Source organism: Xiphophorus couchianus, chromosome 7 (assembly GCF_001444195.1).
Source record: "Xiphophorus couchianus chromosome 7, X_couchianus-1.0, whole genome shotgun sequence".
Taxonomy (NCBI): Eukaryota; Metazoa; Chordata; class Actinopteri; order Cyprinodontiformes; family Poeciliidae; genus Xiphophorus; species Xiphophorus couchianus.
In genome coordinates, this window is record NC_040234.1 from 12449205 (window position 1) to 12465298 (window position 16094).

Genomic DNA, 16094 nt, shown 5'->3' on the forward strand with positions numbered 1-16094 from the left:
AGCTGGGAACTGATCACCATAAAGCGATCGTAATCATGTCCCAGCTAGAAAACCAGTGCTCAGTTTAGGGTTGGTGAAACCATTGAAGGGTCATTAATTGGCAGAATGATGGCTAAAAAAGCGTCAATATCAAAGAACGAGTGCCTTTTATTAACTACAGTACCCAGAAGTTACGTAAAGAAATTTAGCAGCACGATACGTGTATTTAGTTTGTCATTTTCATGGGTTAAACTCCACTGAGATTCTCCTGTCACCGATACAACACCGCCCTCTAGTGGTGTAAAATTGCACAACAATAACATTTCAGAGGCGCCAGCCTACGCTCTCGTTGCCCGGGTGACTCCAATCGTCTTCCCGGTTAAAGGAGCAGGAGCGGACCCACATCCGAGCACATGTAGCGGTGTCTGGGTCCAACATGGCCATGACATCACCATCGTGCAACGGAGAGCGAAACATTTTTTTATTATCAGAGGTTTTTCTCTTTTTCAACCTCCTGTATGTTACTTTGAATAGGTTCAGTACAGTGGTGGCGCCAGAATTATTTTTTTCTGCAGGTGCTAAGGGGGAGCTAAGCATTTTACTGAGGATGCTATGACGGATCTTTTATGAATGTTAATCTTCTTACCTTGTATAAAGTGTTCGCTGTAAATCCGCGGTTACACCGAGAGCTGCCAGTCATTATGATTGACTGCTGCTATCCATCATGTGAAAATACACATAGGCAAAGTTCAAATCCTCTTGTGGGATGTTTTTTTTTTAAACTCAGCATATAATTATTTGTTTTTATTTGGTGTCTTTTGATGAAAATGGCGCAGCAACTACATATAATTAATGTTAAATCAGATGAAAAAAAAACAAAAAAACATTTAAATCTAATATTTTCTGGGAGTGTTAAGGGGGTGGGCTGCACAGTGGCGCAGTTGGTAGCACTGTTGCCTTGCAGCAAGAAGGTCCTGGGTTCGATTCCCGGCCGGGGTCTTTCTGCATGGAGTTTGCATGTTCTCCCTGTGCATGCGTGGGTTCTCTCCGGGTACTCCGGCTTCCTCCCACAGTCCAAAAACATGACTGTTAGGTTAATTGGTCTATCTAAATTCTCCCTAGGTGTGTGTTTGTGTGTGAATGGTTGTTTGTCCTGTATGTCTTTGTCCTGTATGACAGACTGGCGACCTGTCCAGGGTGTACCCCGCCTCCCGCCTGGAACGTAGCTGGAGATAGGCACCAGCAACTACTGGTGCCTATCTCCAGACCCCCCCCCCCCCCTAATGGGGTCGGGAGGGAAAATGGATGGATGGATGTTAAGGGGGTGCTATGACTTTTCCGGGGGGAGCTATAGCACCCCCTAGCGCCCCCCTGGAGCCGCCACTGGCTCAGTATCCCCAAGTCATATTTTTGGTCCGAGGTTTCTCAAATAAAAAACATAACATTTTAAGCGTTGAAAATGAGCGACCCATGTCCCCCAAATTAAACAGTAGCCAGTAAAAAGACCTTTTTAACTTTTCCTTTCTCTACCATTTAGGATTAAAAATACTGTAAGCCCCTGAATTAGTTTAATTTTATTTTAAGGTTGTTTATTATGTTTACTAGTGTTTTGCACTAGTAAACATAATAGTTTACTAGTTATGTTTACTAGTAAATATAGTCGTTTATTTATTTATTTCGGATCCATGGGTCGCACGAGTCCAGCTTAGTCCAGTCTGAGCTCTCCCTGATCTACAGCAGCAGTCTGCACAGAGCTGCGGGGCGCAGACCGGGACAACGGAGGAGATGCCTGGCCGGACCGATGCAGACATACCTGGTGAGAGGCACACAAGCCTAGTTAGAATAATATACATGTAGGAGTAGACATCCTCTCTTCTTTAAAGTGTCAGTTTCTGTATTTCTACCGTGCAAACCTTGTAAACCTGTTGCTATTTCTGTCCGCTGCTGCTTAAATCTCCTGAGAGTTGACAGCAGCTTGTGCTGGGATTTGACCGGTGTTAACTTAGACAACTGCGGTTACTTGCTGACCTGCTTAGATTTGAAGCACTGTTCCTGTCAGGGCAGCAGCAGCAGAGAGGTGACTCACACACAGTGGCGGCTGGTGCTAAAAAAACTGAGGGGGGCGCACACAAACAAACAAATGAAAAACAAACAAAACAAATCTTAAAAAATAGCACTATTTGAACATAAATTTTGCCCTCCTTTCCTTCTGCCCTGCAAATTTCTCAATTACATTCTTGTTAAAGTCAGTCATCTCTGTGAGTAGTCTTTTCTCCATTGACAACATGGCCAATGCATTCAGCCTGTCCTGAGTCATTGAGTTTCTCAGAAAAGTCTTGATTCTTTTCAGAGTTGAAAAGCACCTTTCAGCTTCTGCTGTGGTCATGGGTGTGGTGATGAGGATCTTCAAGAGCGTGACAGTTTCTGAAAAGACTTCTTCTAGATTGTTTTCCATAAACAGCTGGAGTAGGCCCACAGCACCACAACAGGCTTTGAACTCTTCCTTGCTGTAGATGAGAGTAAGCTCTGTCTTCAGCTTACCTCGATTGAGCACCGGATAGGCTTTTAAGGTGTTGCTCAGTGCATCTTCAGGAAATGCTGTGTTGTATTGTTCAAATCTGTCCCCCTGCAGGAGCGTGGCACTAACAAGGTGGTTTGTGAAAGAAAAGCGCTCCCTGGTGTGTCCCAGTATGATATCACAGACCTTAAGAGAGAAGGACAAACATGAAGATTATGATATTATAATCACATTTTTCATTCTAAATATGAAATGTTATTTTGTCCTTTCTATTAAGTCATAGAAAGAAGGAACACATTTTATTTATAAACTTACTGATTTTAATAACATTTGCTGCCATTTTTTAAGGCTGTGTTATGAAATGTGTTACAGCATTTTTGTGGGACAAGATTATACAAAATACAGTAACCAAATCTAACAGCAATCCTGTAGCCTTCATCTAGCTGTTGAGCAATGCTAAGTTTCCCCCCAAAACTTAGCTTCATTGCATTGTCTAGGTGGCTGCGGCTGTTTTCGTGCCGTTTGCATTTTTCTGAAAGATGTTTTAAGTCTCTTACCCCAGTTGTTGTCCACATTGCCTCCGTGCCAGAACTTTGAAATAGCAAACACGGAAAGCAGTAAAATGCATTGCTTACATCACATCCAGCTAGCCAACTCCGCTTGTCATAAGAAAAGCTGGAAAAAGCCCGCGTGTAGGATCGTCCACGATCACTTGCCTGCTGCTGAATTTGTAAATTGGGACGATCCGGTCCAAGCTCCTTTATCCTGTTTTTTTCTTCAAGTGAACGCTTTGTAAAAGCATTTTTTTGTAAAGACAAAACAGAATTTTCTCTCATTTTGAAACTACTCCACTTTGCAAACGTTACCGTGAATCGACCTAACGAACTGCAGCTGCGCTAATGAGTCGAATCGGGGATTGTCCAATCACACAATGTTTTAAAAAAAATTAGCCAGTACTGACGCTCTACCAGTAATGACACAACAGAATGGGTGTGTCCGGGACGCAGATCGCTGCGCCCTGTGGAAAAACCTTAAACAACCAATTAAAAGTCAGCCTCAGATCACCTGCTTGCCAAAAGTTGATGCGCCTACATACACTCTCATTAGGACGGCGCCCTGCACATACGAAGTGTGCACAATGTGAGCAATTAGAATTATGTATTTACTATTTTAATAAATTCTAACATGTCTATTGGACACACAGTATGAATAAATACATTTCTAAGTATTTTGCAGTTCAGAATAGAAATCATTTATTATCTAAACAATTTAAAGGGGGCGGCGCCCAAGCGCCCCCTACTGGCCAGCCGCCACTGCTCACACACACTTTTTTTTTTTACCACCCACCTCAGAAACAGGAGCCATCTTCACATTTGGGAAGAGCAGCTTTGCTAACGATGTTCCCAGTCAGTTCTGGTTGAAAAATGACCGTCCAGTGGAGATATGCGGTGGCAAAGAGCACAGTGCTGTGATCACAGGTACACACACATATATATACAAACATTTCAGTCAGAGGCGGATTTCTGACTAAGGATGTGTATTGTTTTGCTGAAAAAAGCAAATAAAAGCAGCCTTTTGTTCTAATTATGCAGAAAATGGGAGGTTGCTCATGTTTGGTGGTAATACTGGTGGCCAACTGGGACTGAAGATAAAACCAGATGCCAAAAAACCCACCTCTGTGAAAGGTATCCACACAGACCAAATGTAGTAAGTTTTTTTTACTAACATAGTGTCTTGCACGGAATATGTATTTTGTATTTTGGGGGATCTTATTTTACAGCTCAGCACAAATGAGAGTATAATTGTATTTTAGGAAAAAAATCTGAAAAATAAAACCCACCTTAACATACAACTAGAAATGCATGCTTACAGGTTTCATCTCATCTTACTTTGTGTCATGCTTAAATGTTTCACATAATCAAACAAAATTGAATAAAACACAAAAATGGCACATCCAGCTACTTGGGGGCAATTACTTTTTCCACATAGAGCCAGGTTGGTTTAAATAGCTTTACTGCCTTAATAAATGAAATTGTCATTTGAAAAGTATATTTTGATTGTATTTACATGATATGTGTAATAAGGTTTGATTTGAGACATTTAACGGTCACAAGCTGAAAATAAATCTCCTTGTGATGGGAAAAAAGTGCAAAAAAAGTTCAAGGTGTAAGAAAGATGCCTCTGTAAATGTAGCACGTTATCTCAGGTCTAAAGCTTAATTGCTTGGTTTAATGACATTTCAGAAAACATGAAAATGCCAGTAACCCTTCTTTTATCTGCGGACATTTCAATCATACAGTCATGACATCTTAAAAATTCAAATGTAAAGTACTTTGCTCTTGTTAGACTTAACTTGTGGTATAACAGGCTGTTTACTTCTCAGCATTGAAGCCTGAAAAGGTGAAGCTTGTGGCCTGTGGGAGAGATCACACACTTGTCTGCACATGTAAGATGTAAAACAAACAATCTCAAATCACGATGTGTCAGATTTCTGCATTAAAACCAAATATTTAGTTCCTTATATGTCTTGTTTTTGAACCAGATCTTGTTTTGCAACTAGTTTCAGTTCAGCACTGCGTCTGTGGGGCTGGCAGGAACCAGAAGGGACAGCTCGGCTTGGGCCACAGGGAGAACACTAAATCCTTTCAGCTGCTGCGTCCGTTTTGTGACTCGGCACCGGTCAAAATGCTCGCTGCTGGCAGCAGCACTTCAGCTGCCTTAACAGGTCTGATTAGTCGTAAAGAAAAAATAAAAGGAAACATATGTAGACTGGTGTTGAGCTTGATTTGCTCTTCTCTGTGTGTGTGTGTGCAGAGGAAGGGAGGCTGTTCATGTGGGGAGACAACTCCGTGGGTCAAATTGGTTTAGGGGACAAGGCGTTTGCAGCAGAACCTAGAGAGCTGAATGTGGGGCAGGCGGTGATGTGGGTATCTTGTGGGCATCGCCACTCAGCGTTTGTGACAGGTACGACGCTGCTCGACCAAACCCAGACCTGCTCTGACCCAGTTAGACCAGACTCGTAACCTTTTATCCATTAATAATTCTGTTTCAGCGCACGGTGGACTTTACACCTTTGGTGAAAGTGCAAATGGACGACTCGGGGTCCAGGTGGGGCAGCTGGCTAATCACAGAGTGCCCCAGCAAGTGCAAGGCATTATGGGAAGTGTCATTCAGGTGTGCTGTGGAGGGGAGCACACTGTGGCACTAACAGGTGTGTTGACAGGATAAACTGAAAAGACAAAATCTCTTTCCCTTTACAATTAGATAACTCGTCTAGTTTTAATAGAGCCTCATGTAAAGTTAAATTTTTATGGTTAAATAAAAAAAATTACAATTCTGTCTTGCTGGTGATTTAAAATGCATGTAAACATTTCAAATTTGTGGAAAATTGGTTTTAAAAGGGAGTAGTTTTACTAACAGTAATATGTCAACATATTCCTTGTACTATATGTTTAATTTTTGTTGTAATTTTATGGAGATATCACATAAAATAACATAGAAAACTGTTAAAATGTGTGGTACCTCTAAATTAATCGATCGGTCGGTCAGTGAGTCATTCAAATTGCAACTATTTCATCATGAATAAATAAATGATCATATATACTTTATGAATATCCCTGTTTCTCTGAATTGTCCTGTTTTGAATAGATAAAGTGATGGTTCAAAAAACTGCTGGCAAATATCACTTAACTTTGCTCACTATTTTTATTCATCTCACTGAACGAAAAGTGCAATTATCGTTCTGAAATGAGAATTAGTAAACCGGTAAATCAAGATCCAAGATCAAACACGACTGATTTATACTTTCGTACAGCAGATAAGTAAATTGACCATTAATTGTGATTGGTTAAATTTCTCTTCTTTTGTGTTGCCATTTTTGTGCTCCTGAGCCAGAGCAGGATGTGTACACGTTTGGCAGAGGCCAGTACGGTCAGCTGGGCCACGGGACGTTTGAGTTTGAACTTCATTTGCCAAAACCACTGGAGTGCTTCCACAACAGCAGCGCCAGACGAATCGCCTGCGGAGAAAACCACACTGCTGTGATTACAAGTAAACCAGCTATCATTTGAAAATGCTATTCCCGTTTCACTTTTGTAGCTCCGCATGCACATTTGATGTGCTGTGAACGGCAGGAACAGTATGATCAGATGTTTTGAAGTAGAGTTATGTGGAGGGATTGTGAGCAGTCAGTGTGTTATTGTAAAGTTATTGCAAAATGACAAAAAATTCACTTTGGTGTTACCTCACTCTCACTACTTTGTTTGTCAGGAGAAACAACATAAATGACCTGAAATGCTGACCTTGTGTTTTTATTTTTTATTATCTTTTAATTGTAAATTTATTTTGTTGTCAAATAATGCAAATTTGCCCATCTCCTCTCCAGATGCTGGACTGCTCTACACATTTGGTGATGGCCGTTATGGAAAACTGGGGTTACAGCAGGAGAACTTCATCAACCAGTTCAGCCCAACACTGTGCACCCGTTTCCTGAAGTACAACGTGCAATCAGTAAGTTAGGAGTCTCACAAACTAAAAATATCAATGGAAAAATACTTTAAAAAGTCATAATTATTATTATAATTATTTGTTTTAGTCCCTAAAAAACATATTTTCACCTTGTGCACTTTATTTTCACATTTTTTCAGGTTACAGCCACATCCCTATCATAATTTCTTGATTTTGTTTGTGACTATCCAATGCAAAAATAGTAGTACATGGTTGTGAAGTGGAAAGAAAGTCATCAATAGGTTAAAAATATTTTTACTAAATAAAATTATGCATAGTCTCTCTGTGTATTTGACACTTTTAAAACTGATGCCTCTAAAATAAACTCCAATACAGTCAATTACATACAAATGTTGCCTGTTTGGTGAATAGAGTCCGACTGTGTGTGATTTAATTTCAGTATAAATTAATTTGTTCTGTGGGTAATATGAACATTAAACAAACAGTATCGTGAAGACCAAGGAACACAGTGGGGAACGTTATGGAGAAGTTTGAAGCAGAGTTAAAATATAAAAATAGATATCTAAAGTTAAGATCTACAACGTGGTAGTTTGGTTCAAAACATTTTTAGTGTGTTTTAACGGCCCAGTAAAAGTCTGAGAATCAGTGGAAAGACTTGAGATTGATTGATGTTCACAGATGCTTTGCCCCAAAAACCCCCCATATTACAAAAGTATGTGGTTGTAAGGTGACAAAGTGTGAAAAAGTTAAAGGCTAACACAATAAATAAGACAATAAATCCCAAAATGTGCAATTTCAATCCTGCAAGTGAATGCGCTTTAATCAACGGTACTATTTTGTGTCTTTATTTAGGTGTCCTGCGGTGGTCACCACACTCTGGTTCTGGCTGTCCCCAGACCAGCAGCACAGAGTCAGGGCGTAGAGTCACAGAAGGATGCCGCAATTACAGACTTCTTCTGGGAGTCAGACGACCCTGAAAACCTCTTCAAAGACTCTCCGATGGACCCAGCTGCAGTCGTCCCTCTCTCAGCGCTAGCTGCTCGGGCTCGCCACAGAAAAAAAGTGAGAACCTAACGCCTCACGGCTCATTTTAAGAGCACAATCATGTGGGATGTCCAGAAACACGTCTGTAAAAATAAAAGTCTTCTGTAATGACTGCATGTTCCTGCTAAAATAACTTCAATAATATAAAAAAACAACAATAGTAATGCCACAAAATCTAATTGAATTAAAACCTGCAAATATTTCTTGTTTGGTTGCAGTCACAGTTTAGCTCCAGCAGGGAGGAGTGTTACACAGCTTTTCTGACTCTGCTGTGCTGTGGAGGCTACAAAGATGAATTTCAAACCTTTAACTCTGAGACTCTTTTGCCCTTTCAGAAAAGCTTTGTGGAGCTGTTTGGAGAGTTGCCTCAGACCCCCCCTCGTCCTAATTCTGGCTTCCTCAGCACCTCCTGGCAGACATCCAGAAATATCCCAAACCTGAAGCAGCTTCTAAAGGATGCTCCCTCCCCCACCTCCTCCCCCAAAGCGGCACCAGCAAGCCCGCTTTTATCCCCCAGATCTCAGTCCGTATCCTCCAAGCCGCCAAGCCCACGTTCACAATCATCTCTCTCATGTCGGAGTAAAACCTCCACCGCCGTCTCCTCCAGGTCCAAATCCAAAAGGCTGCCTTCTTCTGTATCTTCGTCCACGTCTAGAGCTAATCATAACTCAAAGAGTCCTGCCTATTCTGAAAAGACTGTGAGGAGCGCAGCATGCAGAGCCTTAAATGACAAGCTGTCTGATGCTTTCCCACCTAACAAACCCTGCAGCCCTAACAGACCCCTCATCCGTGTTTCTGATAATAACCTGGACCAGAAAGGACCACAAACAAGTATTTTGAACTAATACATTCGTCAAGCAAGTAACTAAAGTATCTGCAGTCACTAAAGTCCTTTCTTCTTGTTTCAGAGGGAGAAGCTCGAAGGGGACAGCTAATCTCTCAAGAAGTGGAAGATGAGAGAAACCATATGGATTTTTTGCCATATATGGTGAGAAAAGAGGTTTTTATTAGCTTATGCAAGGCTGTGATGTTTGATGGAGGAGATGGATGTAGCATAGAGTCATTAAAACTCACTCTGCTGAGCGTTGTTATCCACTTTTGGTTTCTTCTTTCTGCTCTAAATTATAAGCACTTCAGGGCAGGAAACAGCAGAGTTGAACGCTCACCCACTTTTCCAGGAAATCTGCATACCTCAGCATATATACCGTATACGTGTGTGTATATGCGTGTGTGTTGGCGTGTTCTGGAAAGCACATGGTGCACAGGAGTTTTCCACTCAGTTTAAAACTGAAGTGAAATGTTAAATCGAATTGTGATTTCTCAGTTTTCAGCACTAATTAAGCTTTTCAGAGTGTGTTTACTCAGACTCAGGAATGTACACACACACGCACATGCACACGCACACCCCCACCTGCATGCACAGGCGCACACACACAGTGATTTTGAAAAGCTGGCAGCAACCTTGCCACATCTCATCAGTGTTTCCACAGCCAGCGTTGAAGCAAGCAGTGACAGAGTCTCCTGCGTTGTTGTTGTGCGCAGCAGGTTTGTCCAACATGTGGCGTCCAGTGACCCAGTCTTGTCTCGCATGGAGGGTGTGAATGTACAGCAGCGACAGACGTGTTTGCTTCTGTACATGAGCGTTAAATTTAATGGATTATAAGCCAAATAGAGTCTGAAAATGACAAAACGTTGAGCTACAGATAAACTCTTTGCATTTTGCTTCACTTTCTTGTAATCTTTTCCAGTCGCCTTGACATTTGTAGTTTGCCTGGTATTTTGGAAGGTCGGTCAAAGTTTTCCTTCTTCTTCTTTTATTTCTTTTACCTGATGTTTGTCCTGTAATCATTACTGGCAGCATCCTTTGCAGACGAACGTTGAAAGTCATCATATTTTATTTTTGGTGGTAAAATACTGTTTTAATGTCAAACTTTAGGATATTTTTATAGTTTTGGCTATAAAAGTGAGAATCTAAACCAGGGGTTTTCATGTCCAAGCCTCCAAGGCTGGTGTCCTGCAACTTTTCTTGTCTTGTCTTCAACACACCTGAGTCAAACAGTCAGGTTTTTAGCAGGACTTTGAAGAACTTGACTGCATGCTGAGGAGGTAATTCAACCATTTGATTCAGGTGTGTTGGACCAGGGACACATATAAAAGTTGCACCGACCCCTAAGGAATGTTTTGAGGAATCCTGATCTGAACCATCCCTTTGTAGTTCTAGTTGTATGTTTAAGGTCTGTTACAGTATTTTTCTTTTCTTTTTTTTTTTTACCCCAAATTGTGCTGTATTTAGCGGCATCCATTTCTTTCAGCAACAACTATCTTCTTGGCATTTTTCCACAAAGTCCTGATTCGTAACCTACACAACTAAAAGTTTCCCTGCATGAATTGTACAGCGAGCTCTGTGAAATATGATAATTTCTACCTATTTTGGTCATTTTGACTGCAGGGAATTTTGCACTGTTGTAGGAAAAACATTTTTAGCTGGTTAAAATAAAAATATATACTAGTTTTTCAGGGTCATCCAAACAGAAAAATCCCATGAATATGAAAATCACTTGTGAAAACTATACACCACGAACAATAAACATGAAAAAGCATGACGTCATCTGATAATCCATTGAAGGAGCTTAGAGACAAGGCTGCAGTTTTTTTGCACAAAAGTTTCTTTGCACTTATTCTTAAAATATACCCCAGCGATTTAATGTATTTTCTAAACAATTTATATATAATTATAATATTTTATGCATTGATTTGTTAACGATTATATTAAAATTATTAAAATGTTTAGCTCAGTCATTAATAGCAAAATTTGTAGCTCAGATTTGTGTTGGGAATCTCCCTTGTCCTTCCTGTTCACACATTTTTACAATCTACATAAAAAAAAATTCAATTCTGTCTTTTAGGAAACCAGAATTGGGAGAGTTCAAATTGCCAAAGAGCTAGAGGTTCGTGGAGACCAGAAGAGTGGCCAAAGCTCGCCCAAGTACCTCAAAGCAGAGGCTCTGACACGCTCCAACTCCAGAAAGGAAGAAGAGTTGTCACTGAAAAGCAGGAAGAGAAAAGCACGAGTCACATCTCAAGACCGTCAGAACATTACCACCAGCAAAACAAAACCTCCAGAAGTAAAAGACGGCCAAAGCAAGCTCTATAAGATAAAACATGACAAGAAAAGTGCAACAACACAACAACCTGTGCCGATAACAATGACCAAAGTAAGTAAAAAAGGTGAAAAAGATCAACTGACAGAGCACTCGTTTAAGAAAGAACTAAAAATGACTCCAAAAAGAAGAAACATATCAGACAAGATCAGCTCAACTCTAAAGGTTACAGATAATAAGGAAATAACCACTGAAAACATCTCAAAGGATGATGCTGTGATGCAGAATAAAAGCACTGATCTAAAATCCGCTGAAGTGAAGAAGCAGCAGGACAAAAAGAAACTCAACTTTACTCCAACAAAGAAAAAGGTTGAACGCACATTGAGAAATATTCATAACACAGCAGTGCCTTTAAAATCACAAAATCTTGAAGCTGCAGAAATTACTAAGCCTTCTCAGGCTGTGGGTTTAAGTGTGAAATCGACACCTGTGAAGGCGATTAAACCCAAACCAGTCAAAAGTCAAAGCAAACATGCAGAAAAACCTTCTGCTGTAGGTCAAAGCATCAAAAACGGTGACAAGGATGGGTTAATATATGCAAAAAGCACAACAGGTGAAACTGAAGGCAGAACGTCAGAAAAACGGAATTTACTTGAAGAGAAGAAGAAAAAGAAGGAAGAAGAACCTAAAGTTAGACAGAGAAAAAGAGGGAAAGAAGACGGTGCTGATGTGGACTCGGAACGTAACAGCAAAGCCAAACCCAGGATTAAAACAACCGAGGCTCCCAGCCAGACCTCTACACATCATGAAGATGCTTCTGAAGTCTCGAGCAGTGCAGTTTCCTCACAAAGCCCCACAAAAGCCAGGGCGCTTTCTGTCAGCAGAGCTAAATCCTTGCAATCCTCTGACCGTCCTGCCGCGGAAACACTTGCACCTGAAACTCAAAGGAAAGAGAACGAAGACCTGCAGGAAGGAAAACAGACGTGGGGAGAGATTTTGAGCGACGCGGCGTTTCTTCTACCTGCTGCGGGGGTCGCAGGTGCAGCTATCGGCCTCCTGAGCGAGGCAGTGACTCATGTGGAGGCTTTCCGGGCCGACAGCGACAGAGCTGCCTCTCCAGAACCTGAAACACCGAAAGTCAAACAGTTCGCAAAGCAGAGTGCAATTATGCACCCGTCCTTCTCTGCGACGTTGCATTCTGATTCAGAGGAAAGGGACGACAGCACACAGAAGGATGCTCAAATGAGCATCTTATCAGATTTAGGAAACGATGCACATGAGGAGGAATTCAATGATCCTTCAGAGCAGGAACCGGCTGAGCAGATCAGGAAGGAAGAAACTTTTGAAAATAAAGAAGGAGAAGAAGAAAGCTCTGAAGAGGACGATGATTCCAAGATGACTGAGACAAACACCGGTGATGAAGAGCAAAAGGAAGATGAAGAAGCGTTGGGAAGTGACGTGGAAAGCAAAAGCGAGGATGAGGAAGGAGAAAGCAGCGAGGCTGCAGGGGAGAGTGAACCTGGAGAAGATGACGATGATGAGCAAGATAGTGAGTCAGAAGGAGAGGAGAGCGAGGGAAAAACAAGCTCCAGCGTTCAGGAGGAAGGTGAAGAAAGTAACAAAAGTGACACAAAGGATGCTGAAAGTGAGGAAGAGGAGAGCAGCGTGGAAACGGGTGAAGGAGTGAGTCACTCTGAGGCGAGTGAGGCAGCCGAGGAGGACGAAGGTGGAAGTGAAGAGCAAAGTGATGAGAGTAAAGGAGAGGAAGATAGTGAGGTGAGTGAGGATGAAGAAGAAAAAAGCGGTGAAGGATCCGAGAGAGAGCATGGTGAGAGTGAAGAGGAGGAGGATGAGGAAGAAGAAGAGGAGGGCGGGGAGGGCAGTGACACGGCGGTGTCTGAGGAAGAAGAAAGCGAGGAACCGAGGCAGTCTGATGAAGAGCAGGAAACTGAGAAAGAGGAGAGTGGAGGAGAGGGGGAAGAAGTCAGTGAGGAAGAGGAGGAGGAAGGAGAGCTTTCTTTGAGTGACGAAGAAGCTGAACAGGAGGCTACAGAGGATGAGGAGGAAGGAGAAGGGGAGAACACAGAGGAGGAAAATGAGGAAGAGGAACAGGGGAGCACAGGGAATGAGGAAGATGAAGGAACGGATGAAGAGAGCAAAAGCGAGGAGGAAGAGCAAAGCATGGAAGAAGATGAGGAAGGAGCAGAGGAAAGTATCTCTGCTTCTGAGGAAGAGGAAGCAAGTGAGGAAAAAGGAAAGGAGAGTGAGGAAGAGGAAGAAATAGATGAGGGGGAGGAGGAGGAAGAAGAAGCAGAGGAAGAGGAGGAGGAAGAAGATGGAAATCAAGAACAAGATGAAGAAGAGGAAGAAGAAGAACAAACAGAAAAAGTTGAAGTAGAAGAGGAAGAGGAGGAGGAGGAAGAACAAATGGAAGAAGATGAGGAAGAGGAGGAAGAAGAGGAGGAGGAAAAAGAAGAGGGTGAAGAAGAAGAAGATGAGGAAGAAGTGCAAGAGACGGCAAAGAAACAGAAGAAGAGAGAGAAATCAACAGGCTCAAAGGGGGCGGAGCCACCGTCTTCTTCTTCTTCTCCTCCTTCAGGGAAACGGAGAGAAGCTCCCAGACCCGCTCCAAGGAGCAAACAGAGAGACGCAGAGGAGAAGAAACCAGAAGAATCCAAGCAGTTCTGGAACGATGTTCTGCCTCAGTACCTGGACCTGCAGTGACTCCTACTGCCTCATCTACAGATACTGTTGCCATGGTGATACATACTGGTTTCTGAACTGGGGCTTCCATGCCTTAAGGTGGACACTCGTCTGTGGCCATCTTGGACTTTCACTTTCTAGAAGAGAGGCAGGAAATAGTTGGGTTTTTTTTAATGAGGAAAGTTGATACTTTTTGAACATGTTCTGTTGCTGCCTCCTGCTGGACATCAGTATTGTTGCACTTTAATAATGCGCAAATACATTGAGTCAATAATTATCCTCATTGCTAGTCAAACTCAATCAGTTGCAGTTGCTGGTGTTACACTAGATGACACATCCAGGAAAACAGTAAAATCAAGCAATACATCACACAATACATCAGATTGTCGTGCATTGCTTAAGTTTTCTCTCAATGAATCACAATATCATAGAAAAGTCAACGTATTTCAGCAATTTGTTTCAAAGGGGAAAACATAAAACATAAATTTATTACACATTAGCCTTTATTTCTGCAAATTTTAATAATAATTGATCAGATTTTCCTTCCACATAACTTTCCATGCTTATACTAGGACACAGAACATTATTATATATTATATACGAACAGATATTACAATACATATACTAATATTTATTATAATATATTTTATTTCTAAATCGAAGCTCTTTTTGTTCTTATGTAACATTCCAAGAACGTGAATTTTGGGCTTTGGGTTAATCCTCAACTTTAAGAAGTGAATTCTTAAAATGTCTCACTTTGTGTTATGAATCCATAATATACTTGAATTTAGCTTTTTAAATTATATTACTGAAGTAAATGTACTTTTTAAAGAAATTACATTTATTGAGGTGCACTTGTGATGAATATTTGATACTGTAGTCAGCACTATGCTATTTAATGTAGGATTGTCTCAAACTTAATTCACTGCAAGGTGTTTCAGTAAGTGCAGTTGAAGTAAGTTCAGGTTATTAAAGTGAAAGTTACTTTATTTCTAAATCCAAAATATTTGACATATGAAACACTAGTATAATTCCAATTTTCTGGTGCTAAAATCTCCACCATTTCTATTTTATTTGCTGCTTTTACTGCTTGCTACTTCAATTCAGTTATAGTAAAGCATTTATAATTAAAGAATGGTTTAAGAAAAACAAATCAGAGCTGTGTGTTTATAATAAAGCTACAAGGCTCATTTCTGTAAAACAACAATAAAGTTGTTTTCTGTTGCCTGATTGCTTCTTGTATACTCCTTCCGTTTCCATCTGCTTGATGTAGAGTTACTTTAGTGAGTCACTTTACTTTCCCTGCATGATTAGTCATGTTCCTATTGTTGAACGTTGTCTGAAGCTCAAGAAGCAGGCAGGTAAAGAAAATGCAGTAAAAGAAGGATCTTCAGAGGAAGCGAATTTGTAAAAAAAAAAAATCAGCTGCGCACACCTTGACAGAAACAAAAATACAAACTTGTCTCTGAATAACAACCTCGTAAATGTACTAATTATCAATAAAATGCACTTACGTTTTTGCATGTACCGTGACAAAATGCGACTGATATTGAATGTGACAAGCGATATTTTTGCAAAGCACTCAGTCTGAAACTAAAAAGAGAAGCTGAAATGGATCCGCCTTTTGTCATGCAGTTCATTTTAAAATTATTTGTATATTTAGGCCTAATGTAGGTCTTCACTGTGTTATTTAAACATGACATAGTAATAATTTAGCTGATTATTGTAAGTTAACTTTCCCCTACTGTTAGTGACCAAGATGTATTTCAGGTGTGGACATGAAGGACATAATGTTATTAGCAAGTAGGGATTTTGTGCATGACACCAGAAATGTTAAAGCTAGCCAAAAATGCATGCTGTGCTCCTTTTTAAATCACAATTTTCCAAAGAAAAATTGTGATTTTATACATTGTGGAGTTCAAATATAAAGCAATCCTTTAATTCTGAGAACATTTTTCTTTTGACTGGAAGTAATGTTAACATTTTGGAGTCCAGCCTTGTCAGTCTGTGAAGGAAGAAAAAAAGGAGAGATTATGATGACAAGGTGGCATTATTATATATACTATATGAACAGTTATTATAATACATATACTAATATATGTATTAGGAGTTCTCCTTGTGTAAGCATAAACTGTCAAAATACCTGTGGAAATGTTCAAAAAGCTGTTAAGCCATTAAAAAGGGAGTTTATTTTCCCCTGAGGGATGTCTGTCTCCTCCTATCAGAAATCATCTTCTTAAATCTAAATCTGCCAGGGGTGTGAATACTTTTGGGCTTGACTG

General features: G+C 40.7%; 1 protein-coding gene across 1 annotated transcript; it reads left to right on the forward strand.

Moving 5' to 3' along the window:
• Nucleotides 1–1326: 1326 nt before the first annotated feature.
• Nucleotides 1327–15426, forward strand: rpgra (retinitis pigmentosa GTPase regulator a). Its single transcript, XM_028023826.1, has 13 exons — nt 1327–1795; nt 3850–3975; nt 4090–4182; nt 4881–4943; nt 5058–5222; nt 5312–5461; nt 5550–5708; nt 6392–6547; nt 6882–7006; nt 7817–8026; nt 8344–8839; nt 8917–8996; nt 10915–15426. Exons 1-13 carry the CDS (start codon nt 1765–1767, stop codon nt 13831–13833), a joined length of 4773 nt encoding a protein of 1590 aa, XP_027879627.1. The 5' UTR covers nt 1327–1764; the 3' UTR covers nt 13834–15426.
• The last annotated feature ends 668 nt before the right edge of the window (nt 15427–16094 follow it).

Coding starts and splice junctions, on each gene's coding strand:
- rpgra (XM_028023826.1), top strand. CDS start 1,765: ATGCCTGGCCGGACCGATGCAGACATACCTG. Junction 4,944..5,057: donor TCACACACTTGTCTGCACAT/GTAAGATGTAAA, acceptor TTTTGCAACTAG/TTTCAGTTCAGCACTGCGTC. Junction 7,007..7,816: donor TGAAGTACAACGTGCAATCA/GTAAGTTAGGAG, acceptor GTCTTTATTTAG/GTGTCCTGCGGTGGTCACCA.